Source organism: Moschus berezovskii, chromosome 6 (genome assembly GCF_049115385.1).
Source record: "Moschus berezovskii isolate FMDL1 chromosome 6, NW_MosBer_1.0, whole genome shotgun sequence".
Lineage (NCBI taxonomy): Eukaryota > Metazoa > Chordata > Mammalia > Artiodactyla > Moschidae > Moschus > Moschus berezovskii.
Genome location: NC_142465.1, coordinates 45,028,343 through 45,055,420, shown reverse-complemented (window position 1 = coordinate 45,055,420; position 27,078 = coordinate 45,028,343). Strand labels below are relative to the sequence as shown.

Sequence of the window (27,078 nt, the reverse complement as noted above, 5' to 3'; positions counted from 1 at the left end):
ATAAAGTCACATGATTTTGCAGCCCCTTAAATGATGGATCTGTTTAGAGCGACATCCAAGAACTTTCTTCATGTTAAATATTCTATCTTTTGCATATCTATATTTTACATATTGTATATTCAGCTATTAACTTGTATCTCTAAATTGTCTGCTGCTTTGAGCTTTTTATTATAATCCTCAACTACCTTTGAAGACATTGAGTGCAGCACTTTCACAGCATCATCTTTTAAGATTTGAAATAGCTCAACTGGAATTCCATCACCTTCACTAGCTTTGTTCATAGTGGTGCTTCCTAAGGCCCACTTGACTTCATATTCCAGGATGTCTGCATCTAGGTGAGTGATCATGCCATCATGATTATCTGGGTCGTGAAGATCGTTTTTGTACAGTTCTTCTGTGTATTCTTGCCACTTCTTCTTAATATCTTCTGCTTATGTTAGGTCCATACCATTTCTGTCCTTTATTGAGCCCATCTTTGCATGAAATGTTCCCTTGGTACTCTAATTTTCTTGAAGAGATCTCTAGTCTTTCCCATTCTATTGTTTTCCTCTATTTCTTTGCACTGATCACTGAGGAAGGGTTTCTTATCTCTCCTTGCTGTTCTTTGGAACTCTGCATTTAAATGGGTATATCTTTCCTTTTCTCCTTTGCTGTTTGCTTCTCTTCTTTTCACAGCTATTTGTAAGCGCTCCTCAGATAGCCATTTTGCTTTTTTGCATTTCCTTTTCTCGGGGATGGTCTTGATCACTGCCTCCTGTACAGTGTCACAAACCTTCGTCCATAGTTCATCAGGCATTCTGTCTATGCGATATAGTCCCTTAAATCTATTTCTCACTTCCACTGTATAATCATAAGGGATTTCATTTAGGTCATACCTGAACAGTCTAGTGGTTTTTCTCTACTTTCTTCAATTTAAGTATAAATTGGGTAATAAGGAGTTCATGATCTGAGCAACAGTCAGCTCCTGGTCTTGTTTTTGCTGACTGTATAGAGCCTCTCCATCTTTGGCTGCAAAGAATATAACCAATCTGATTTCAGTGTTGACCATCTGGTGATGTCCATGTGTAGAGTCTTCTCTTGTGTTGTTGGAAGAGCTTGTTTGCTATGACCAGTGTGTTCTCTTGGCAAAACTCTATAAGCCTTTGCTCTGCTTCATTCTGTACCCCAAGGTCAAATTTGCTTGCAACCCCAGGTGTTTTTTGACTTTCTACTTTTGCATTCCAGTCCCCTATAATGAAAAGGACATCTTTTTTGGGTGTTAGTTCTAGAAGGTCTTGTAGGTCTTCTTAGAACCATTCAACTTCAGCTTCTTCAGCCTTACTGGTCGGAGCATAGACTTGGGTTATTGTGATATTGAATGGTTTGCCTTGGAGACAAACAGAGATCATTCTGTCATTTTTGAGACTGCATCCAAGTACTGCATTTTGGACTCTTTTGTTGACTATGATAGCCACTCCATTTCTTCTAAAGGATTCTTGACCACATTAGCAGATATAATGGTCATCTGAATTAAATTCACCCATTCCAGTCCATTTTAGTTTGCTGATTCCTAAAATGTTGATGGTCACTCATGCCATCTTCTGTTTAAGACCACTTCCAATTTGCCTTGATTCATGGACCAAACATTCCAGGTTCCTATGCAATATTGCACTTTACAGCATCAGACTTTACTTCCATCACCAATCACATCCACAACTGGGTGTTGTTCTTGCTTTGGCTCCATCTTTTCATTCTTTCTGGCATTGTTTCTCCACTGATCTCCAGTAGCATATTGGGCACCTACTGACCTGGAGAGGTCATCTTTCAATGTCCTATCTTTTTTCCTTATGACCAACCTAGACAACATATTAAAAATCAGAGACATTACTTTTCCAACAAAAGTCTGTCTAGTTAAGGCTATGGTTTTTCCTGTAGTCATGTATGGGTGTGAGAGCTGGACTATAAAGAAAGCTGAGCACCGAAGAATTGATGCTTTTGAACTGTGGTGTTTGAGAAGACTCTTGAGAGGCCTTGGACTGCAAGGAGATCCAACCAGTTCATCCTAAAGGAAATTGGTCCTGAATATTCATTGGAAGGACTGATGTTGAAGCTGAAACTCCAATTCTTTGGCCACTGATGTGAAGAGCTGACTCATTTGTAAAGACCCTGATGCTGCGAAAGATTGAAGGTGGGAGGAGAAGGGGACGACAGAGTATGAGATGGCTGGAGTATCACCGACTCAATGGAGATGAGTTTGAGTAAGCTCTGGGAGTTGGTGATAGACAGATAGGCCTGGCGTGCTGCAGTCCATGGGCTTGCAAAGAGTGGGACACGACTGAGCGACAGAACTGAATTGAACTGAACCTTTGAAGATATAGTAACCTATATTTCCTATAAGTTTGTTTCAATATTTTCAAAATTGAATTTATTTTCTCTTGTTTCATCATGAATCTGTTTTTTACTTTGTATCCCATTTGCCAACAAAATTCTTTGTAGTCACATCCAAACCACTCCCTCCCCGCCAAAAAGTAAGTACTCCTTTGTCCAGTAGGTCCTTGATTAATTTATTTTTATGCCGCTACTGCTGTCTTTGTCTGATATTTATAGGTAATTATCGAATGTTTCTGATATCATATCATTCCAAAATAAAAATTTAAGTATTCTTTAAACTCCTTAGCATTTCAAGTGCTAAGGAGCTCACATCTAAATTCCTGTCGTAGCCTCAGAACTCTTTATGTATGCCTCTTGCCTGCCTCTCCAGACTCCTTTCATTCCATTGCCCTCATTCCAACCATGCTGAAGGTCTTGACTTCTCATTGGCATCTGTGTCTATTCTTGCATTTGTCATTCCTGTCTTGTCAAAAAATCGTCCTCCTAGAAAACTCATATTCCTTTAGAATTTGCTCACATACTGTCTTCACTGTGATTACTGACTGTACCATGAAGAGTTGACCTGGCTAACACATGTTTCTTGATTCTGCTCCATGCAGGACTTTGCACTGGCTGCTGAAGAGGGAAAAGAAAGATAGAGATTATATTGCTCTTATCAAGGTTGAAAACTTATAGTCTATTGGGAGAATCTGCTTTGGAACTACTAGGGAAGTAGTACCAAACGCTAGGGAAGTATCACATTTTTGCAATCTTGTTAGAATACCCATCTCTCCCTCTCGATTGTGGCCCTAAAGAGCGGGGAGACGAGGATGACTTTATATCCCCAGGGACTGTCTCTCATAGGTGCCCAATATATATTTGTTAAATGAATGAAGATATTCTATTCTTAGAATAATTCTCTTCAGGGTGAGATAAGGTTTACTGTAAGTTACAAAGAAGTTTCTTTACAACATTGATAACAATCACAATTTAAAAATAACTAAATTGAGTTTAGCCAGTTTATTTTAATAAAATATTTGACAATGATCATTGTCATATAATACATAAATTATGGCTGAATTATTCTTACTAAGGCAACATCCGTATTTGTTATGCTTTGAAAGCTATTCTGCTATTTAAAGCTATTAAAACTGTGCTTTTAAGATTAAATTCTGTAATTGAGCATTTTAACTAATCCAGATAATCTTTCCTTCCCACTGACATTATTTAAAATTAAGTTTAATTTTTTTAACCTTTGGAAAGTGTTTTGTGAGAGTCTGTAGTCTTTAAATATTCTGAAAGAGGCATGCATTAGGAAGGATTTGGATGCTATTCAGTAATGTATGACTTGGCTTTAACTTTTTTCTTCTTAATCTCCCAGCTTTTCTCTTCAACAGGATAAGAGTAGCTAATGGCCTTTCAGTAAGCCCTCAGTAAATTTTTCTTTTAAGCCTATTACTTATTGTTAAGGTCAGCTTCATTAGTATATCTCTCTTACTTTCAGCCAAAAATATGTCTACTGAAAGGAATAGGCCTAATGTCAAATGTTCTAACTACATCCTGGAAGAGAAGGAATCTTCTATTGATGAATTTAAATGATACATACATTTTAGGTCATCAATCAATGGAAAGTTCAGGGTATTTCTGCCTCTCTGCTCCTAATTCTTCTAGCAGTGATTAGTACTCAGTAATGGAGCAAATATTTATTGATACAAGGTGAGCCTAAACCAAAAGCCACAACAAAGGATTTAAATTTACCTCTCTTAAGTTCTGTGAAAAAATGTAATTTCAGTTCAGTTCAGTCACTCAGTTGTGTCCTACTCTTTGCGACCCCATGTACTGCAGCACGCCAGGCCTCCCTGTCCATCACCAGCTCCCCAGAGCTTGCTCAGACTCATGTCCGTTGAGTCCATGATGCCATCCAACCATCTCATCCTTTGTCATCCCCTTCTCCTCCTGGTCTTTTCTAATAAGTTGGTTCTTCGCATCAGTTGGCCAAAGTATTGCAGTTTCAGCTTCAGCATCAGTCCTTCCAATTCAGGACTGATTTCCTTTAGGATGGACTGGTTGGATCTCCTTGCAGTCCAAAGGACTCTCAAGAGTCTTCTCCAATACCACAGTTCAAAAGCATCAATTCTTTGGTGCTCAGCTTTCTTAAATAGTCCAACTCTCACATCCATACATGACTACTGGAAAAACCATAGCTTTGACTAGACAGACCTTTTATATGCAGTCTAGGTTGGTCATAGCTTTTCTTCCAAGGTGCAAGCGTCTTTTAATTTCATGGCTGCAGTCACCGTCTGCAGTGATTTTGGGGCCCAAGAAAATAGTCTGTCATTGTTTCCCCATCTATTTCCCATGAAGTTATGGGACTGGATGCCATGATCTTAGTTTTCTCAACATTGAGTTTTAAGCCAACTTTTTCACTCTACTCTTTCACTTTCATCAAGAGGCTGTTTAGTTTTTCTTCGCTTTCTTCCATAAGGGTGGTGTCGTCTGTGTATCTGAAGTTATTGATATTTCTCCCAGCAATCTTGATTCCAGCTTGTGCTTCATCCAGCCTGGCATTTCGCATAATGTACTCTGTATATTAGTTAAATAAGCAAGGTGACAATATACAGCCTTGTAGTTCTGTGAAAAAATGTAATTTCATGGTAGGACATAATATAGTTGTGAGGTCATATGCAGAACCATGGCAAATTTGATGTCATGGGGTAGGGTAAAAAGAGCTGGGGGAAAATCTGAATTTTTTAGATGGGTAAGGAAAGGTAATAGAGTTACTTTAGAACTAGTAATAGCTCTTTGGCCATGATTCTAAAATGGGCAAGACCTGGTTGAGAGGAAAACTTAGTTTTGTTTTTTATATTAACTAGTTTTTATTCTTCACCTACAGTGAATGTCAAACTCTGGTTGTCAACGGTTGAATGGATCACTTTCTAAAAGGAAAGACTTTAAAATACCCCACATCACCTTTCCTAAGACAGTGGTTTACTCATTCCAGCTCTCAATTCAAGTTGTTCTTTGATAATTCCTAGTAGATCTGGGTTTAAAGTAGATTGCATCTTCAAATGATACAGTACAAATAGCTAAAAAAAAAAAAAAAAAAAAAGTATTTTAATTTGTTAACTGTTGAAAAAGTAGAAAACATTTTCCAAAAAATTAGGAAATATTTTATTCAGAAAAAAGTAAATATCAAAGGAGAGAAGAATTTTAAAGGCTATGAAGAACTTCTAAAATTGTTACATAAATGGGAGTTATAGCAAAATACTATCAATTCTTGTTTAATGTATTTTCATTTTAAACCAATTAAAATATTTACAAAATATTGAGGGAATTCAGAATTCCTTTTAGTGATTATTAAAGTACACAGAAAAGTTTCAAAAAAATACATGTTCTGCTTAAAGTGGTCGTGCCTTAAAGTTTAAATCACTTATCATAATTAACATGTCTTTTAGTTTGTTTTAAATGCATAAACTTTCTATGTAAAACTGGACTTACGTATTTTGATTTCCTGCTACAGTATCTTTTAACTTTGAAGGTAAAACTTAGCACAGAATTTTGATGCTTTTCCTAAATATATATATTTTTTAAAAATGCCAAAATATATTATGATATAATCATTTTAATAACATTTCCTGTGCATTTTATGGCAGATACCTCCATTCGGCCATGATTATATACCGTGACTTAAAGCCCCACAATGTGTTGCTGTTCACCCTGTATCCCAATGCTGCCATCATCGCCAAGATTGCAGACTATGGGATTGCTCAGTACTGCTGTAGAATGGGGATAAAAACATCAGAGGGCACTCCAGGTAGGTGACAAGGTTTGTTTGATAATTCCCTCTTCAGGACAGATAACCACTGCCCTGAGTTGTGCGTTCAGGAGACTCAAGAGAACACTGTAGCCTATCATGCTGCGAACAGATGTTCATTTATAATCGTGACCAGTATATTTGTGATTTTGGTCATTGTATCCAGTAGGGCAAAAAAATCAACTGATGTAATTTTCTAGGGAAAAAGTCAAATTACAAAACATAGAGTATGTCTGATGTCAAGTTATGTTTCTAAAAGTTGGATTTCTTAAAAGCATTGAAGTATTACAGAGGTGGTACGGGAACCCCAAAGTTTTAATCTAGCTACTGTTAACACTTACATAAAATGAGGCAAACCAGATTTAGGATCATAAACCTTTTCTTTTTTTGTAACTAGGGAATCTAAATAACTTTGAAAATCCAAGGATTTTTTTTAAATAACTGATTTCATGGTGAAATTTTCCTAATGGAATTGACTGTCATTATGATCTTTATTTCTCATACTCACTGTGAATGTATATGTTTCATGGCAGAAATATAAACATGTTTGAGTATAGGGTGCTGGCTCTGATCCCACTGAAGGTTTGTAATTTATTATATGCATTATTACTAACTTTCTTAAATATTGAAAAGTATAAATCCCTAAATCATTGTAGCTCCAAGAGTTTCAGATAAGGACTTTGGTGCTGCTGGAGTTCTTTGTTGCACTCTTCTATGTTGCAACATATATATATATATTTAAAAATTTTTTTAATTAAAAGAATTTTTTTTTAATTTAAAAATTTTTAGTAGAGTTCCCTGTGCTAAACAGTAGGTCCTTGTTGGTTATCTATTTTACATATAGTAGTGTGTGTATGTTTATCCCAAGCTCCTGCTTTAACCCTCCCTGCCACATTTTCCCTTTGGTAATCATGAGTTTGTTTTTGATATCTGTAAATAAGTTCTGTTGTCTTATTTTTAATAAATAAGTTCATTTGTGTTATTTTTTAAAAAAATTAGATTCCACATATAAGTGATATGACATTTGTCTTTGACTTAGTATGGTAATCTCTAGGTCCACCTGGTGTTGCTGCCAATGGCTATATTTCATTCTTTTTTTTATTGCTGAGTAATATTTCATTGTATATATGTACTGCATCTTCTTCATCCATTTGTCTATCAATGGACATTTAGGCTGATACCATGTCTTGGCTATTGTAAATAGTGTTGCTATGAACATTGGGGTACATGTATCTCTTCAAATTATGATTTTCTCCAGATATAAGTGTAGGGATGGAATTGCTGAATCATATGGTAGCTCTATTTTTAGTATTTTTAATGAACCTCCACACTCTTCTACCTAGTGGTTGTACCATTTACATTTCCACCAACAGTGTAGGAGGGTTCTGATTGGTACGTAAGTTTTAACCTTTAACTACTGAACTTCATTTTTCTTTCTTCATAGTTGATAGATTGTTAACACTTAAATACTTAAAAATTTTGAAGTGTCTCTTTTTGACCCTGTAAAACAATATGAGTCAAGGTTATTATGTAAAATGAAACATATCCATTCTGCTTATTATATCATATTATGCATATACTGTCATATTATGATCTCCAGAAATCACGGGCATCATTTTCTTACCTTATATTTTAATGTAGCATTTTTTTTTTCTTTAAAGTGAAAGAATGTTTATTCAAGAGAAACACACTCCACAGACAGAGTGTGGATCATCTTGGAAGGCAAGAGAGGCACCAGGGTATGGGATTGTCAGTTTTTTTGTTGTTGTTGCTATTCAGTCGCTAAGTCGTGTCTGACTCTTTTCGACCACACGGACCTCGGTGTGCTAGGCTTCCCTATCCTTCACTGTGTTCCAGACTTTGCTCAAACTCATATTCATTGAGTCGATGATGCTATCCAACCATATCATCCTCTCTTGCCTGCTTCTCCTCCTACCCTCAATCTGTCCCAACATCAGGGTCTTTTCTAGTGAGTCAGCTCTTCACATCAGGTGGCCAAAGTATTGGAGCTTCAGCATCAGTCTTTCCAGTGAATATTCAAGGTTGATTTTCTTTAGGATTGACTGGTTTCATTTCCTTGCTGGCCAACTCTTTGCGACCCTATGGACTGAAGACCACCAGGCTTCTCTGTCCATGGCTCTAGGCAAGCATACGGGAGTGAGTTGCCAGGCCCTTCTCCAGGGAATCTTCTGGACCCAGGGATTAAACCTGCATCTCTTGTATCTCCTCCTTTGGCAGGAGGTTCTTACCACTCTCGCCACTGGAAAAATATCTTGCTGTCCAAGAGAGTTTCAGCAGTCTTCTCTAGCACCACAGTTTGAAAGCATCAATTCTTTGGGACTCAGCCTTCATTCCCTGATGGCTCATTGGTAAAAGAAATCACCTGCCAATGAAGGAGACATGGGTTCCATTCTTGGGTCATTAAGATCCCCTGGAGAAGGAAATGGGAACCCACTCCAGTTTCTTGCCTGAAAAATCCCATGGATAGAGAAGCCTGGCAGGCTATAGTCCATGTGGTTGCAAAAAGTCAGACACAATTAGCAGCTAAACAACAACAGCCTTGTTTATGGTCCAATTCTCACATCTGTACGTGACTGTTGGAAAAACCATAGCTTTGAATATATAGACCTTTGTCAGCAAAGTGATGTTTCTACTTTTAAAATTGCTGTCTAGGTTTGTCAGCTTTCTTTCCAAGGAGCAAGTGTCTTTTACCTTCATGGCTACAGTCAACGTGTGCAGTGATTTTGGAGGCCAAGAAAATAAAATCTGTCACTGTTTCCATTGTTTTCCCATCTATTTGCTATTAAGTGATGGCACTGGATGCCATGATCTTAGTTTTTTGAATGTTGAGTTTCAAGCCAACTTTCTTACACTCCTCTTTCATGCTTGTCAGGAGGCTCTTGAGTTCCTCTTTGCTTTCTGACATTAGAGTGGTATCATCTGAATATCTGAGGTTATTGATATTTCTCCTAGCAATCTTGATTCCAGCTTGTGATTCATCCAGCCAGGTATTTTGCGTGACGTACTCTGCATAGAAGTTATATAAGCATAGTGACAGTATACAGCCTTGACTTCTTTACGAGTTTTGAACCAGTCCATTGTTCCATGTCCGGTTCTAACTGCTGCTTCTTGACCTGCATACAGGTTTCTCAGGAAACAGGTAAGGTGATCTAGTATTCCCATCTTTTAAAGAATTTTTCTACAGTTTGTTGTATCCACATAGTCAAAAGCTTTAGTGTAGTCAATGAAGCAGAAGTTTTTTCTGGAATTCCCTTGCTTTCTCTTATGATTCAGCAAATATTGGCAATTTGATCTCTGGTTCCTGTGCTTTTTATAAATCTAGTTTGTACATCTGGAAGTTCATGTACATCTGGTTCATGTACTGCTGAAGCCTAGTTTGATGGATTTTGAGCAAACCTTGCAGTACAAGAAAACCTTACTGTATAAGCAAACCTTGTACAGTAGTTTTAACATCTTTGGCATTGCCCTTCTTTGGGATAAGAATGAAAACTGACCTTTTCCAGCCCTATGACTACTGTTGAGTTTTCCAAATTTGCTGATGTATTGAGTGCATTTATTTAACAGCATCATCTTTTTAGGATTTTAAATAGCTCACATGTAATTCCATCACCTCCACTAGCATTGTAATAGTGCTGTTTAAGGCCCACTTGAATTTATACTCCAGGATATCTGGCTCTAGGTGACTGACCACACCATCCTGGTTATCTGCATCCAGTTATCACTGGTTATTAAGACCTCTTTGCATAGTTCTTCTATGTATTCTTACCACCTCTTCTTAATCTATTCTGCTTCTGTTAGGTCCTTACTGTTTCTATCCTTTATCGTGTTCATCCTTGCATGGAATATTGCCTTGATATCTCTAATTTTCTTGAAGAAATTTCTAGTAATTCCCGTTCTATTGTTTTCTTCTATTTTTGTTTGCATTGTTCATTTAAGTAGGCTTTCTTAACTCTCCTTGCTATTCTTTTGAACTCTGCATTCAGATGGGTATATCTTTCCATTTCTCCTTTCCTTTCACTCCTCTTTTTTTTTTCTTTTAAGGTGTTTGTAAAGCCTTCTCAGACAACTACTTTGCCTTTTTGCATTTCTTTTCCTTTAGGATGGCTTTGGTCACTGCTTCCTGTACAATGTTATGAATCCCTGTCCATAGTTTTTCAGATACTCTGTCTACCAGATCTAATCCCTTGAATCTATTTATCACCTCCACTGTATAATCATAAGGGATTTCATACCTGAATGGCCTAGTGGTTTTCCCTACTTTCTTCAATTTAAGCCTGAATTTTACAGTAAGGAGCTGATGATCTGAGCCACAGTCAGCTTTAGATCTTGTTTTTGCTGACTGTGTAGAGCTTCTCCAATTTGGCTTCAAAGAATAAAATCAATCTGATTTCAATATTGACCCTATGGTGATGTCCATGTGTAGAGTCATCTCTTGTGTTGTTGAAAGAGGGTGTTTACTATGGCCAGTGTATTCTCTTGACAAAACTCTGTTAACCTTTGCTCTGCTTCATTTTGTACTCCAAAGACAAACTTGCCTGTTAATCCAGGTGAATCTTAGCTTCCTACTTTTGCATTCTAATTCCATATGAGAAAAAAGGACATCTTTGATGGTGTTAGTTCTAGTTGGTCTCATAGGTCTTCATAGAACTGTTTAGCTTTAACTTCTTTGGCATTAGTGATTTGGGCATAGACTTGGGTTACTGTAATGTTGAATGGTTTGCCTTGGAAATGAACTGAGATCATTCTGTCATTTTTGAGACTGCACCCATGAACCACGTTTTGGACTCTTTTGTTGACCATGAGGGGGTACTCCATTTCTTCTAAGAGGTTCTTACCCGCAGTAGTAAATATCATGGATATCTGATTTAAATTTGCCCATTTCTGTCCATTTTAGTTCAGTAATTTCTAAGATGTTGGTGTTCACTCTTTCCATCTCCTGCTTAATCATGTCCAATTTACCTTGATTTATGGACCTAACATTTCAGGTTCCTATACAATATTGTTCTTTACAGCATCAGACTATACTTACATCACCAGACACATCCACAACTGAGTCATTTCTACTTTAACCCAGCCTCTTCACACTCCCCAGTAACATAGTGGACACTTACCAACCTGGAAGGTTTATCTTCTGGTGTCATTTCTTTTTGCCTTTTCATACTGTTCATGGGGTTCTTGAGGCAAGAATATTGGAGTGATTTGCCATTCCTTTCTCTAGTGAGCCACATTTTGTCAGAACTTTTCACTATGACCTGTCCATCTTGGGTGGCCCTGAAAGTCATGGCTCATAGCTTCATTGAGTTACTCAAGGCATTTCACCACAGCAAGGCTGTGATCCATGAAGGTGGTAAGTTTTTACAGGGGTGAGTAATTTCATTGGCTGATGAGTGGGAGGAGTATTCCAGCTATTTTGGGAAAGAGGAGAAGGTTTCTAGGCATTGGGCTATTGCCCAGTTTTTGACCTTTATGGTCTGCCTTGGAACTGTCACATTGCCTGTGAGTGTGTCATTAGCTTGCTGATGTGTTACAGTGAGTGTATACTGAGGCTCAAGGTCTAGTGAAAGTCAACTCATCTGCCACTTTGGACCTAGTTGGTTCTAATCAGGTTATGTCATGTTCTTGGGCTATGTTATTCTTTTAAAGATTGTACCTTGCCACCTCCCTGTCTCAATCAATCCCTCAGAGATTTTAGTCCTGGTATATAATGGGAAGTGGATGGGTGATGTTTATCTTCTGTAGATGCTTCAGGGCTGAGTAGGGGTGTCAACCCTGTCTGTCAGAAGTAAAGATCTCTGGATGCCTGATCTAGGGGCCTCGGGCAGGATGGCTTCTTGTTTGGTGTGAATATAGGCTGGAATCTTTGCATAGCCATCATCTTGGTATGGAACTGTTGTTACTGCCTCTGTAGCCTTCCTGTGAATCCTTTTGAAGATGAAGCACTTTTGTAAGAGCATCAGAGTATAATAACTGTCTGTAAATGACAAAAGACTTAAAATCATATTTAAATATTTTATTAAAGTGTAATTGATAAAGAAGTTTGGTTACTGTTATGACATAAAACATTCTAACATAACAAATAGAACTATAGCATTATACTTGGACATAGCCACAGGACTGGGCAAGGTCAGTTTTCATTCCAATCCTGAAGAAGGGCAATGCTAAAGAACGTTAAAACTACTGCACAGATCCACTCATCTCACACACTAGCAAAGTAATGCTCAGAATTCTCCAAGTGAGGCTTCAACAGTCCGTGAACCGAAAACTTCCATATGTTCAAGCTGGATTTAGAAAAGGCAGAGGAACCAGAGATCAAATTGGCAACATCCGTTGGATCATAGAAAAAGCAAAAGAATTCCAGAAAAACGTCTACTTGTGCTTTATTGACTATGCCAAAACCCTTTGGCTGTGTGGATCACAACAAACTGTGCAAAATTCTTAAGGAAATGGGAATACCAGACCACCTTACCTGCCTCCTAAAAAATCTGTATACAGGTCAAGAAGCAACAGCTAGAAGTGTACATGGAACAACAGACTGGTTCCAAATTGGGAAAAGAGTAAGTCAAGGCTGTATTTTGTCACCCTGCTTATTCAGCTTATATGCAGAGTGCATTATATGAAATGTTGGGCTGGATGAAGCACAAGCTGCAATCAAAATTTCTGGGAGAAATATCAATAACCTCAGTTGTGCATATGACACCACCCTTATGGCAGAAAGAGAAAGGAACTAAAGCGTCTCTTGATGAAAGAGGAGAGTGAAAAAGCTGGCTTGAAACTGAACATTCAAAAAACTAAGATCATGGCAACTGGCCCTATCACGTCATGGCAAACAGATGGGGAAACAATGGAAACAATGACAGAATTTCTTTTCTTAGGCTCCAAAATCACTGCAGATGGTGACTGCAACCGTGAAATTAAAAGACGCTTGCTCCTTGGAAGAAAAGCTATGACCAACCTAGACAGCATATTAAAAAGCTGAGACTTTACTTTGCCAACAAAAGTTCACCTAGTCAAAGCTATGGTTTTTCCTGTAGTCATGTATGGGTGAGAGTTTGACCATAAAGAAAGCTGAGCACTGAAGAATTGATGCTTTTGAACTGTGGTTCTGGAGAAGACTCTTGAGAGTCCTTTGGACAGCAAGGAGATCAAACCAGTCAATCCTAATCCTTCCTGAATATTCATTGGAAGGACTGAAGCTAAAGCTGAAGCTTCAATACTTTGGCCACCTGATGCAAAGAACTGACTCACTGGAAAAGACCCTGATGGTGGGAAAGATTGAAGGCAGGAGGAAAAGGGGATGACAGAGGATGAGATGGTTGGATGGCATCACTGACTCAATGGACATGAGTTTGAGCAAGCTCTGGGAGTTGGTGATGGACAGGGAAGCCTGGCGTATGCAGTCCATGGGGTCACAAAGAATTAGACAGTACTGAGCAACTGAACTGTACTGAACTGAGGACATATCCAAATTCATATAATTGTTAGAATGTCTGTATAAATAGCATTCATTCATAAAGTGTATTTTTCAGGTAGATTTATTGCTCATGTGATAATGTTCTCTATGTAATTTATCATACTGAATAATATAGTTAATATTTCTTTGATATGCCTCAGGGGTCCTCTAAAGCATCTCAAAGTTAGCTGAAAGTCAAAAGAACTTTGATTAAAATTTGATATTTGGGAAGTTTGTAAGAAAAGTTTTAAAACATTTGGTCATAAGATCATCAGTTAACGTTGCTTTTAAGGGTCATCTCTAGCCCTTTTTTTACCAAACCTACCCTAATACTCCTGTTACTTTAGTTGTTAACTGACTTTATACCAGTGAAAATCCTGTTTCCTGTGTTCTTGTGTTTTCATGATCTTAGACATGTTCTTTCCACGTGAAATCCTCTCTCCCTTTCTCAGCTCTCCTTCCTCTTCTTGTCTCAGATTCATTATTATGAAACTGTCACAGGACAAGTGATCTGTATAGACATCCTGTCTTTCAGATTTTATTTTGAGTGGGAATAGAAAATTGAAGGGCTGACATCTGTTTAGTGGGGCCAACTCTATCCTTAGAGAAATCTTACATGGTTGTTTGTAAATAAAATTGCAAGTGGCTTTACATCATCTTGGTGACTGCAGCTCAATTAAAACATATTCCTAAGACAGAAGAAAATACTTTATCTTAGTAGTCAAAATTGTTCCCGACCCTCTCTCCTTTCCTCAATTTATGTCCTTAGATAAGCAAATGGTCCCAGCTTCCAATGTCTGGTTTTATTATTTTTTATATACATATCCTCTCTTTCATTTTACATAGCTATCTGTTGGAAGTAGAGTATGCATTCTCATAAATATTTCAAGGTATATTTTCTGGCTGCAAGTGTTTCTGGATTGTTCAATAATAATAAGACAATTGTCATCTCTCCAGCACCTGCTATATCCCAGGCTCAGATCCAGGTACATTAGACACATGGTTATTCTATCCTCATGCCAGGGCTGAAAGTTAGCTTTTATCTTCTCATCTGTAAAATGAGAAAGCTGAGTCTCAGGGAGATTGTGTAACTTGCACAAAGTCATGCAGTAAGTGGCCAAGATAAAGCTCAATCTAAATGACAATTGAATCCAGAGCTATTTGGCTTTAAATCTATATAGGCATACCTTATTTCATTGTGCTTTGCAGTTGTTGTGTTTTTGTTGTTGTTGTTATTGTTTTTAACAAATTGCAGGTTTGTGGCAACCGTGCATCAAGCCAGGCTATCAGAGCCAGTTTTCAATAACATTTGCTAACTTTGGGTTTCTGTGTCACATGTGGGTAATTCTTACAGTATTTCAAAGTTTTTCATTATTATTATACTTGTTATGGTGGTCTGTGATCAGTGACCTTTGATATTACTATTGTAAAAGTATTATGACTTGCTAAAGGTTCAGATGATGGTTAGCAGTTTTTAGCAATAAACTATCTTTTAGTTTATCTTTAGTTAATTTTGGACATAATGCTGTTACTATTAATAAACTGCTGTATGGTGTGACTTATGCTGTTACCCAGTGTCTGCCTTGGAGAAATTAAAATTGTTTTCTTGAGAAATTTAAAATATTTCATCCTATAAGAAGTTTTCCTGATATAATATCTTATTTATATTTTCCTTTTTTACTTAATGTGGAAAAGAGCTTCTGGTGTGCTTTGTCTTGCTTCTTTCAAGTGCTCAGTTCAGTTCAGTTGCTCAGTCGTGACCGACTCTTTGCGACCCCATGAATCACAGCACGCCAGGCCTACCTGTCCATCACCAACTCCCGGAGTTCACTCAAACTCATGTCCATCGAGTCGGTGATGCCATCCAGCCATCTCATTCTCTGTCGTCCCCGTCTCCTCCCACCCCCAATCCCTCCCAGCATCAGAGTCTTTTCCAGTGAGTCAACTCGTCGCATGAGGTGGCCAAAGTATTGGAGTTTCAGTTTTAGCATCAGTCCTTCCAATGAACTTCCAATCCTTCCAGGATTGATCTCCTCCAGAATGGACTGGTTGGATCTACTTGCAGTCCGAGCGACTCTCAAGAGTCTTCTCCAGCACCACAGTTCAAAAGCATCAATTCTTCAGCGATCAGCTTTCTTTCAAGTGCTAACCCTTTATAAAACCTCTTACTTAAAATGAAAGAATCCAGCCATTCAATATTTTCAAATCTTTACTGAGACTTGCCTTTTTGTAATCAAAGCAAGCTGTTTGTATGGTAAAATATTCTATGTAATGTAGAAAAGGTGGAGAGGCTTTGGTTGGTGGAGAAGGACAGCTATTTGCCTTTTTTTGCTTCCCAGGTGGCTCAGTGGTAAAGAATCCAACTGCTAGTGTAGCGGAAGTGGGTTTGATGCCTGAGTCAGGGAGATCCCCTGGAGAAGGAAATAGCAACCCACTCCAACATTCTTGTCTGGGAAATCCTATGAACAGAGGAGCCTGGTGGGCTATAGTCCATGGAGTCACAAACAATCGGACACAATTTAGCGACTAAACAACAACGGTGTAAGCAACTTCAATATGCACTAGAAAAAAAACAAAACATTTGTGTGACTCACTTATTATTGCTGTATTGAGGTGATCTGGCCCCAGATCCACAATATCTTCAAGGTATGCCTATAGTCGCTTCCCTGGATCACATGCAACTGTAACATGTACTTACAGAGGTTTAAATGAGGTTTTATATTTAAAAATCCAGTCAAACAAAGCAAAATGATAGGATCATAAATCTCAAGTACTGAAGATGGGATTCCAAAGGCCTCATAAACACACCTAGAGATGTAGGCACCTGACAGCCTCTTCTCTTAGAAAATCTGTCGTTACTGTCATATCTCATGAAGTCAGGCCAGGCCACTCATCTGGGGCCTGCAATTTCTTCCTCCTCCCCTCAGCCCTGTCACTTTGTTCATGGAAAGGAGACCTGATGTTGAAGCCTCAGCCCCCTACTTGGCAGTGGATCTCTCTGATCCTTATTGATTGTGCCTGGGCTACCAGCTGCCAGCTTGTTTCAGTTCTCTTCCAACTCATGACCCTTCCACCATCCAGTTTTTTTTTTGTTTTTTTTTAAGTGTCTTCCTTCCTGGTTTGGGTCAAAACCTGCCTGTAGTTCAGTATCCAACTGATTTTTCATATCAAGTCAGATACTTGTTCCTGATCCCTTTTAATCTGTTCTGTCAATGTGCAATAACACAAGTAAAGGAGAAAAATCATGACAGGAAAACCCAGAGCCTGATCCTTTCTGTTCTGCCCCCTTTTTCCCCAGGCTGCATAGTAAGCATTTTTCCTAGCTGTATTTTGGAGCTTTTCTTTATCATTAATGTATTTATTGTTGTTAGAACACTTTTAATCACATCAGCCCTGAACTCAAATTTAAACTTTTTAAATAACAGTGGCTTCCCTGGTGGCTCAGAGGTTAAAGCGTCTGCCTCCAATGCGGGAGACCCAGGTTCGATCCCTGGGTCGGGAAGTTCTCCTGGAGAAGGAAACGGTAACCCACTCCAGTATTCTTGCCTGGAGAATCCCATGGATGGAGAAGCCTGGTAGGCTACAGTCCACGGGGTCGCAAAGAGTCGGACACGACTGAGCGACAGAACGGAACGGAATTGTTACCACTGCTAGCACCATCATAATCCCTTCCCCAGAGCAATTATGTTTGAGTGGAAGATCATTACCACTCATATTATTTTAGTTCTTTCCTTCTCTTTTCCTTTTTGATGAATCTTCTTTGTTAATGTTTTACTTGAAACTTCGTGAGAAACAATATAAGGTTTAATTTAGAAATTTTAGAGAAACAGAAGACCATGCGTTTGTTAAATTCTTGTATATTTTTGTACTAACTCTTACTGTGGTGTATTCATCCCATGTGGGCTGTGAGTGTGGGTTCATTACTCTTGTCTCAGGGAAGGAGGTGATTGGAGCAAACCTTTCAAGGCATTAACAGAGGTGCTTGTCTCACACTTAACGTTTTCATGGCTTGATTGTCTTATTTAATGCTTATGACCCTCTGACATAAGTCGTATTACTATTCCTAGTCTAGAAATAAGGAAACTAAAGCTTAGGGGCTATTAAAATTTGTTTAGGGTTACACAGGATACAAACCTGTGCCTCCTAAGAGCACAGTCCCAGCCAATGACCGTCACAGCTTGTGGACAAAGGTATTAACAATTCAGTTACTGGCAAGAACCACAGCACCATGTCTGTCTACGTTTTGAAAGGTAATTATGGGATGGAAACTTTCAACTACAAATAATTTAAAGAGATTCAATTTTAACTCAGTCAATTGGATATGTTTGTATTATATCCAGTTGGTATTAACAGTTAATTCTGGGCCTTGTGCCATTGACTGAGATGGATACTGACTTTCACTCAGTCAACATCCACAGAAATACAATAGTCTTTGGGTAAACAAAAATGTTATTCTCTGGTTATACCTATCATCTGATAGGAAATATGCTCTACTCAGACTTTTCTGAAAGTAAAAGCAAAGTATATGTTTACATGTAGTTTGTCATATATGCTGCTGCTGCTGCTAAGTCACTTCCGTCGTGTCCGACTCTGTGCGACCCCATAGAGGGCAGCCCACCAGGCTCCCCCATCCCTGGGATTCTCCAGGCAAGAACACTGGAGTTGTCATATATAGTCAGACCTAATTTGTAAATTTCTCATATCTTTGATTTATGCATCTTAATTCATTCCATTTGTAAAAATGCAGCCTTATCTGAAAAATACAGTTTCTAGACAAATGAATCATATTTTCTGAATTATTTTAACATTGTAATTGTTATAATAATTCTCCAGGGGAAAATATTCTTATTTTTATTCATTTATCCATACATTTGGCAATAATATATTGAATGTTATAAACACCAAATGCCAATCTGGTGTTACTACTTAACACCAAATTAAGTATTAACACTACTTAACATAGCTGTGTGGTGTTCATCAAGATTCATTTTTTTGGACTCAATTTTCATTTCTGTAACTTGTGATGAGAAAAATAATGCCTATTTCAACAGAGTTATTGTCAGGATAAAATGAAACAATCCATGTAAGTAACATCGAGAAGGACTGACATATTGCAGTTGCTCCAAGTGTGTTAGCAGTTGCTTTAGTGGTGAACTTGGAGAATGTGCCTGAATAAATGTGAATTTTTTTCCTCCAGAAGCACACATTTTGCCAGGAAAAATAGGGCTATAAACAATAATTATAAAGCATTGTGTCAGTTTCAACAGGAGACATAGTCCAAGGCACAGTGATAGTGCAGAGGAGCAAGTCTTTAAGTGAGCCATAGGTCTTTAGCACTTCCTTCAAAGAGAAGGTGATTTTGAAATTACATCTTAAGGGAGAAGTTTGAGATTTGAGAAAATAATAAATATTGATAGAAAAGCAGGAGGAGACATTTCAGGCAAAATGTACTAATGTAGCAAACGATTTGTACAAGAAATTGCCTGTGTTCTAAGTGATAGATGGAGGATTATTTGGTTGTGTTTTTAATTCTCGCTGTAACTAGACAGCATGTAGGCTTAAGAATGTATCCCCTGGGGTTGTGTCCTTTACAGATGTGGAGCAGAAGCTCGCAGTGTGGGTACATGTTAGAAGCTTCTGGAAGACTTTCAAATGTGTGGGTCCCAGGATTCTGATTTAACTAGTCTGGGTGGAGCCCAGACATGTGTTGTTTAGTTGCGAAGTGGTGTCCAACTTTTTTTGTGACCCCATGGCCTGTAGCCCACCAGGCTCCTCTCTCCATGAGATTTCCCAGGCAAGAATACTAGAATGGGTTGCCGTTTCCTCCTCCAGGGAATCTTCCTGACCCAGGGATTGAACCTGGGTCTCCTGTATTGCAGGTGAATTCTTTACCATGGAGTCACCGTGGAGCCCAGACAGTGAGGCTATTTAAATGAGCTCCAAGTGATTCCCATCTTTGCATCATATAAACAGTGTCATTGCCTATATTAATCAATTATAAGATAGGCAGGTTAATTTTGGTACTTTCTCACATTGGGGAAAGTGTTATTTGTAAAAAAATTTTTAATAAAATGATTAGAATTTACTCTAGATTTTGAGAGTTTGAGTCTGTGATATAAACAAAATGTTAAGGGAGTGAGTATATATAAATAGGATTTAGACTTATGTTCGAACAAAAATGAAGCAAATGTGAATTGTTTTAAATAAATTCTATTAAACTTGGGCTCTGAAGTGAGAGTGTCTTAGTTTGAATCCTTGCTCTACCACTTATTAGCTGGGGCTGGAGAAATCACCTAATTCCTTTCCTTGGTTAAACAGCAGTACCTAATAATAGTATCTGTTTAGGGATTGTTGTAAAAATGAAAAGAGAAATTCATATAAAGGGTTTAGCACCACCCTTGGCACATTCCTTATCTGTCTTTGCTTTCCCAGATTCTGCTTTGTCTTCTTAACCGAGAGGCCCAGCTCTGCCTGCCTTTCCTTTTTCCAGTCCTCTGAAAGGCATTCAGAGAACCCACCTTGTTTGCTTGCTGTCTCTCAGGGATCACTGTCTTCTTTTCCCAGTATTCAGAGTTCTGTCTTTGTTGTCTAGTTATTTCACTGTTTTATGCAGGATAGTAAGTCTAGTCCCTATTTCTATTTTACCTAGAAGTGACACATGTTTAAATAAATGACTTATTTGAACAGCCTAATAAAACAATGTATATTTAGGATTTTAGTAAGTGCTTAAAATTTCTGGTTTTTGAGGGTCATTGATGCTAAACAGGGTGTCCATGTGGTACAGTAGTACAATCTATACCCACCATAGGTCATTTACAGTATTAGATCAGATGACAACGTTGTCCTTTTGTAAACAGGCAGGAAATGTTTCTATTTCTTGCCTTCTAATGACAAGCAATGTTAAAAATGTTCATTTTCATCCCAAATTAAATTTAATGATGATTACATTGAATAGCTTGAAATGTTATTTTTCCTGTTTCTACTATGGTCACCAGCATAGTTAAATACAAGGCAAACAATTTTGAAGAAATTGCAGTTGCTCTTCCAGGGAAGTCATCAGTGATAAGGAAACATGTAGAGTAGCTTGGAGGAGCTTATGATTTAGATTGATAATTAAATGTTATGTTGGTAGCTTAGGTTTTAATGCCCTCCATCCCCCTTCTCTCCCCATTTTGGTTTTTGACGTGAAAGACTCCATGATGAGTAGTTCAAGCAAGTCATTTTAAGTTAAGATTTTATTTCCAAAACGTAAGGTCCTGACATGAAAGCAGCGAATGATACTGAGCAGGTCGATAGATGTATTTCTCATAAATTAGTGGAATAATAACACTTTGGTAACACAGAGATATATCGAGATTTAAATGTGCTTAAGAGGTTTATATACATATTATATTATAAATACTACTTCTTTATTTTCTTTCTCTACTTAGTATTTCAGGGAAATCTTTCTGTGTTAAATATCAGTTTTAACATTTACATAATATTTTAGTAATTCACTTAACTATATCTTATCTTGTTTATTTATTTTTTCTAACTTTTTGAATATTAAAAAGTTTTCATTAAAAGACTTGTAAATTAAAAATTTTCCATTTATGAAGCTAATTATTATACAGTAAATTTCTCAGGATCATTTTGCTGGATCAGCATATTTTGAATTTTGAAACAGTACTTTCTTCTGGAAAGGTTTATCAATTCAAATTCCATAAATACTTGAATTAGAACACCTATTGTCCATTCTAGGTTTGTTATTATTTTTAATCTTCATGAAGGTAATAGTCAGAAAGTGATAGTTTAATGTTTTTATTTTTCAAATATCTATTTATATATAGGACATGTATTTTTCCTTTCATGTTTTGTATATTTTTCTGTCTTTACTCATTTATCTACATTTCTTATTTGTAAAGCTGATTTCAGTTAATGTTGACTCTTTGTCTCTCCTGTATTGCAGACTTTTTTCAGTTTAGGGTTTGTCTTTTAATCTGGTTTATGGTATTATGTTATTGCTGAGTTTGATTCTTTTAGACAAAACAATCTTTAATTTTTCCTGACACATTTAGTCAGTGATATATCAAAGGCAGAGTCAGTAGTAACTGTCCTGTGCAGGTATCTGAACTGTGGTGCTGGAGAAGACTCTTGAGAGTCCCTTGAACTGCAAGGAGATCCAACCAGTCCATTCTAAAGGAGATCAATCCTGGGTGTTCATTGGAAGGACTGATGCTGAAGCTGAAACTGCAATACTTTGGCCACCTCATGCGACGAGTTGACTTCCTGGAAAAGACTCTGATGCTGGGAGGGATTGGGGGTGGGAGGAGAAGGGGACGACAGAGAATGAGATGGCTGGATGGCATCACCAACTCGATGGACATGAGTTTGAGTGAATTCCGGGAGTTGGTGATGGAGAGAGAGGCCTGGCGTGCTGTGATTCATGGGGCCGCAAAGAGTCAGACACGACTGAGCGACAAACTGAACTGAACTGAACTGAACTGAACTGAACTGAAAGACAATGTATTACCTAGTTCTCAACCTGTTGACTTACATCACCCATCTCTGATAGAGTGATTAGGAAGGCCTTTTAAATTCCAGTATTATCCATGTAATTGGAATATTTTTTAATACTTTTTAAAAATTTTATTTTAATTGTAGATGAATTACTTTACAATATTGTGGTGGTTTATGCCATACTTTGACATGAATCAGCCACATAAATGTAGATTTACATATTATGTTGAAACTTTTGGCTCATCAAGAGTTCATTAGTTGCACTGAATAATGTAGCTACTCCTTTTTTCTTTGTGAAGCGACTTCTGCTGTTGCCATTTCTGTGACTATGTCTTTGCTCCACTGGTGTCGCCTTTGTCGCATCTTCCCTGCATATTGGGTCCAAGTCTTCCATTCAGTCTCAGTGCTGTGTCACAGTGCTTGGGCAGAGTAATCAATGTTTTAAGTATTTAATTTTATAGGACAGTCTGATTTAAAGTGTTATCTACTCAGACTTCTTGAAGTTAATGATTTTCAAATAGATTTATCATTTTCAGAGACATGAATTATAGTAATGCTTTATGCATTTTTGCATTTAAAGATATAGTTATGGTTAGTATATTTCACGTTGCTCTGTATACCTTTTTGATTAAATGTCATTTTATTGCTATCTGTGACAGTATGTTTCGGAGAAGGCAATGGCAAGCCACTCCAGTACTATTGCCTAGAAAATCCCATGGATGGAGGAGCCTGGTGGGCTGCAGTCCGTGGGGTCGCTAGGGGTCAGACACGACTGAGCGACTTCACTTTCACTTTTCACTTTCACACATTGGAGAAGGAAATGGCAACCCACTCCAGTGTTCTTGCCTGGAGAATCCCAGGGACGGGGGAGCCTGGTGGGCTTCCATCTATGGGGTCACACAGAGTCGGACACGACTGAAGTGACTTAGCAGCAGCAGCAGCATGACAATATGTTTGATCCAGACCAGTCCATCTGAAGGATTAAAGCCCTGTCATCATTTAGAGTTTATTATTTGAGGGAGATTTTTCCTAAAGGCATCTGTTTTCCATAGATAACTTTAGAAGAAACTGTTAGCATGATCAAGAAATAAGATCTTTAGAAGTTCATTGGTTGAAATAAAATCATTAGAAATTCATTGGCTGAACTTCAAGAAGCACTTAAGAGTGTATTTTTTTTTTTATATAATTGAGGTAATTCCTGGCTATATAAAAGACATTACATTCTCCTACTGGGGATTGTGTCAGTGAAGATACTTATATTTTGAAAGGGAGAAGATAAGAAGGTTGAAACCATTTCCTTATTGAAGTAAATATTCCTTTCTGTATCCTCAAAATTATCTTTCTTATTGTCTCTGACTAATTTTGAGAAAAATTCTAACCTTTTGTGCAGCCATAAGATCTGTGGATTGCTATCTAAAGGGATTAAAAAAAACACTAATGTAAAAAGCTATGTTAGTTAGTTAAGTTGCTCAGTCACGTCCAACTCTTTGTGACCCCGTGGACTGTTGCCCACCAAGCTCCTCCATCCATGGGATTCTCCAGGCAAGAATACTCAAGTGGGTTGCCATTTCCTTCTCCAGGGGATCTTCCTGACCCAGGGTTCGAACCCAGGTCTCCCACATTGCAGGCAGACGCTTTAACCTCTGAGCCACCAGGGAAGCACCCCCCCCCCCCGCCAAGAAAAAGCTATGTGCCATGAATTAAAAATTAAACTACATGACCCCTCAAGTCTCTCCCTACTCTAAGATCTTACAATTCTAAATCCTAATGTTTCTAACAGTCGAAAATGCCAAAGGTTCTAAGTTTTTTAATAGTACCTTGATGTAAAAGATACACAATAAATCTATTGAATGAATAATAAATAATTGATGATTTATTTTAGCCTCCAAAAACTATATGGGTGGGGGTTACTCAAAAAATTGAAGATAGAAATTTTGTATGATCTTTCAATTTTACTTCTGGGCATTTACCTGAAGAAAATAGAAACACTAATTCAAAAAGACTTACGCAGTTTAATGATCATTGCAGCATTATTTAAAGTAGCCATGATATGGAAACTATAGAATGGGAATGACTAGAGATCACTTCAGGAGAATTAGAGCTACCAAGGGAACATTTCATGCAAAGATGGGTACAATAAAGGACAGAAATGGTATGGACTTAACAGAAGCAGAAGAGATTAAGAAGAGGTAGCAAGACTACACAGAAGAACTATACAGAAAAGATCTTAATGACCAAATAACCACAATGGAGTGATCACTCATCTAGAGGCAGACATCCTGGATTGTGAAGTCAAATGGGCTTTAGGAAGCATCACTACAAACAAAGCTAGTGGAGGTGACAGAATTCCAGCTGAGGTATTTCAGATCCTAAAAGATGATGCTATGAAATTGCTGCATTCAATATGTCAGCAAATTTGGAAAACTCAGCAGTGGCCACAGGACTGGAAAAGGTCAGTTTTCATTCCAATCCCAAATAAAGGCAATGCCAAAGAATGTTCAAACTGTCACACTATTGCACTCATCTTATATGCTAGCAAAGTAATGCTCAAAATTCTTCAAGCTAGGCTTCAACAGTATATGAACTGAGAACTTCAAGCTAGATTCAGAAAAGGCAGAGGAACCAGAGATCAAATTGCCAATAGCTGTTGGATCACAGAAAAAGGAAGAGAATTCCATAAAAGCATCTACTTCTGCTTCATTGACTATGCTAAAGTCTTTGACTGTGTGGATCACAACAAACTGTGGAAAATTCTTCAAGAGTTGGGAATACCAGACCAACTTACCTGCTTCCTGAAAAATCTGTATGCAGCTCAAGAAACAACATAAGCAGACATGAAACAATGGACTGGTTCCAAATTGGAAAAGGAGTATATCAAGGCTGTATACTGTCACCCTGCTCATTTAACTTATATGCAGAGTACATGATGCGAAATGCTGGGCTGGATGAATCTCAAGCTGGAATCATGATTGCTGAGAGAAATATCAATCACTTCAGATGTTTAGATGACACCACCCTTATGGCAGAAAGAGAAAGGAACTCGAGTCTCTTGGTGAAAGTGAAAGAGGAGAGTGAAAAAGTGGTGAGCTCCTTTTTCTTTTGTTTATCTGGGAAACTCCCAATCTCTGCTACAGTTCTCAATGATAATTTTGTTGCGTAGAGTATTCTTGGTTAGAAGCTTTTTTTTTTTTTCCCTTTGAGCACTTTGTGAACATGCCGTGTCTCTCTATTCTGGCATATAAAGTTTCTGCCAAAGAGTCTGCTGATAGTCTTAAAGGATTTCACTTGTGTGTAATATGTTGCTTTGCTTGCTACTTTTACCCTTAACTTTTACCATTTTAAAGATAATGTGTCTTGGTGTGTGTCTCTTTTTGTTTATCTCAGAGGTTTGGGGACTGGATTAGGGAAATCTTCCTCAGGGACATTTTCAACCATTTGTTGTTGCTATTCAGTTGCTAAGTCGTATCTGACCCTTGGTGAACCCATGGACTGCAGTATGACAGGCCTTTGTGTCCCTTACTATCTCCTGGAATTTGCCCAAGTTCATGAACATTGATCAGTGATGCTATCCAACCATCTCAGCTTCTTCCTCCCTCTTCTTTTATCTTCAGTCTTTCCCAGCATCAAGGTCTTTCCCAGTGAGTCAGCTCTTCACATCAGGTGGCCAAAATATGGGAGCTTCAGCATCAGTCCTTCCAATAAATATTCTGGGTTGATTTCCTTTAGGATTGACTGGTTTTATCTCCTTGTCATCCAAGGGACTCTCAAGAGTCTTCGTTGTTGTTCAGTTGCTAAGTCATATTTGACTCTTTGTGACCCCATGAGCTGTAGTTCACCAGACTTCCTTGTCCTTCACTATCTTCTGGAGCTTGGTGAAACTCATGTCCATCAAGTCGGTGATGCCATCCAACCATCTCATCTTCTGTTGTCCCCTTCTCTTCCCACCTTCAATCTTTCCCAGTATCAGGATACATTTTCCAATGATTTGGTTCTTCACATGAGGTAGCCAAAGTATTGGAGTTTCAGCTTCAGCATCAGTCCTTCCAATGAATATTCAGGACTGATTTCCTTTAGGATTGACTGGTTGGATATCCTTGCAGTCCAAGGGTCTCTCAAGTCTTCTCCAGCACCACATTTCGAAAGCATCAGTTCTTTGGTACTCAGCCGTCTTTATGATCCAACTCTCACATTCATACATGACCACTGGAAAAACCATAGCTTTGCCAATATGAACTTTTTTTGGCAAACTGATGTCTCTGCTCTTGATACACTGTCTACTTTTGTCATAGCTTTCCTTCCAAGGAGCAAGTGTATAATAATTTCATGACTGCGGTCACCATCTGCAGTGATTTTGAAGCCCAAGTGAAATCTGTCACTGTTTCCATTTTTTACCCTTCCATTTGCTATGAAGTGATGGGACCAGATGCCACAATTTTAGTTTTTTGAGTGTTCAGTTTCAAACCATCTGTTTCACTCTCCTCTTTCACACTCATGAAGAGGCACTTTAGTTTCTCTTTTTGCTTTCTTCCATTAGTATGGTATCATCTTCATATCTGAGGTTCTTGACATTTCTACCGGCAATCTTGATTCCAGCTTGTGCTTCATCAAGCTCGGCGTTTCATGTGATGTTCTGTGCATATAGTTTAAATAAGTATGGTGACAATATACACCTTGTCATATTCCTCTCCCAATTTTGAACCAGTCTGTTGTTCCATGTTCAGTTCCAACTGTTGCTTCTGGTGCTCCATACAGGTTTCTCAGCAGGCAGGTAAGGTGGTCTGGTTTTCCCATATCTTTCAGCATTTTTCAGTTTGTTGTGATCCACACAGTCCAAGCTTTTAGTATAGTCAGTGAATAAGAATTAGATTTTTTTTTTTTAATTCCCATTGCTTTTTCTATGATGCAGCAGATGTTGACAGTTTAATCTCTGGCTCCTCTACCTTTT

General features: G+C 38.0%; 1 protein-coding gene across 4 annotated transcripts in view; it reads left to right on the top strand.

Moving 5' to 3' along the window:
• Positions 1-27,078, top strand: part of LRRK2 (leucine rich repeat kinase 2) — a 210,334-nt gene that overhangs the window by 147,512 nt on the left and 35,744 nt on the right. For all 4 annotated transcript variants that reach the window (XM_088836974.1, XM_055396301.2, XM_055396300.2 and 1 more), the window contains one exon: positions 6,003-6,163. In XM_088836974.1, coding sequence (XP_088693100.1) covers positions 6,003-6,163 — 161 coding nt within the window. The remainder of the gene's footprint in view (positions 1-6,002; positions 6,164-27,078) is intronic.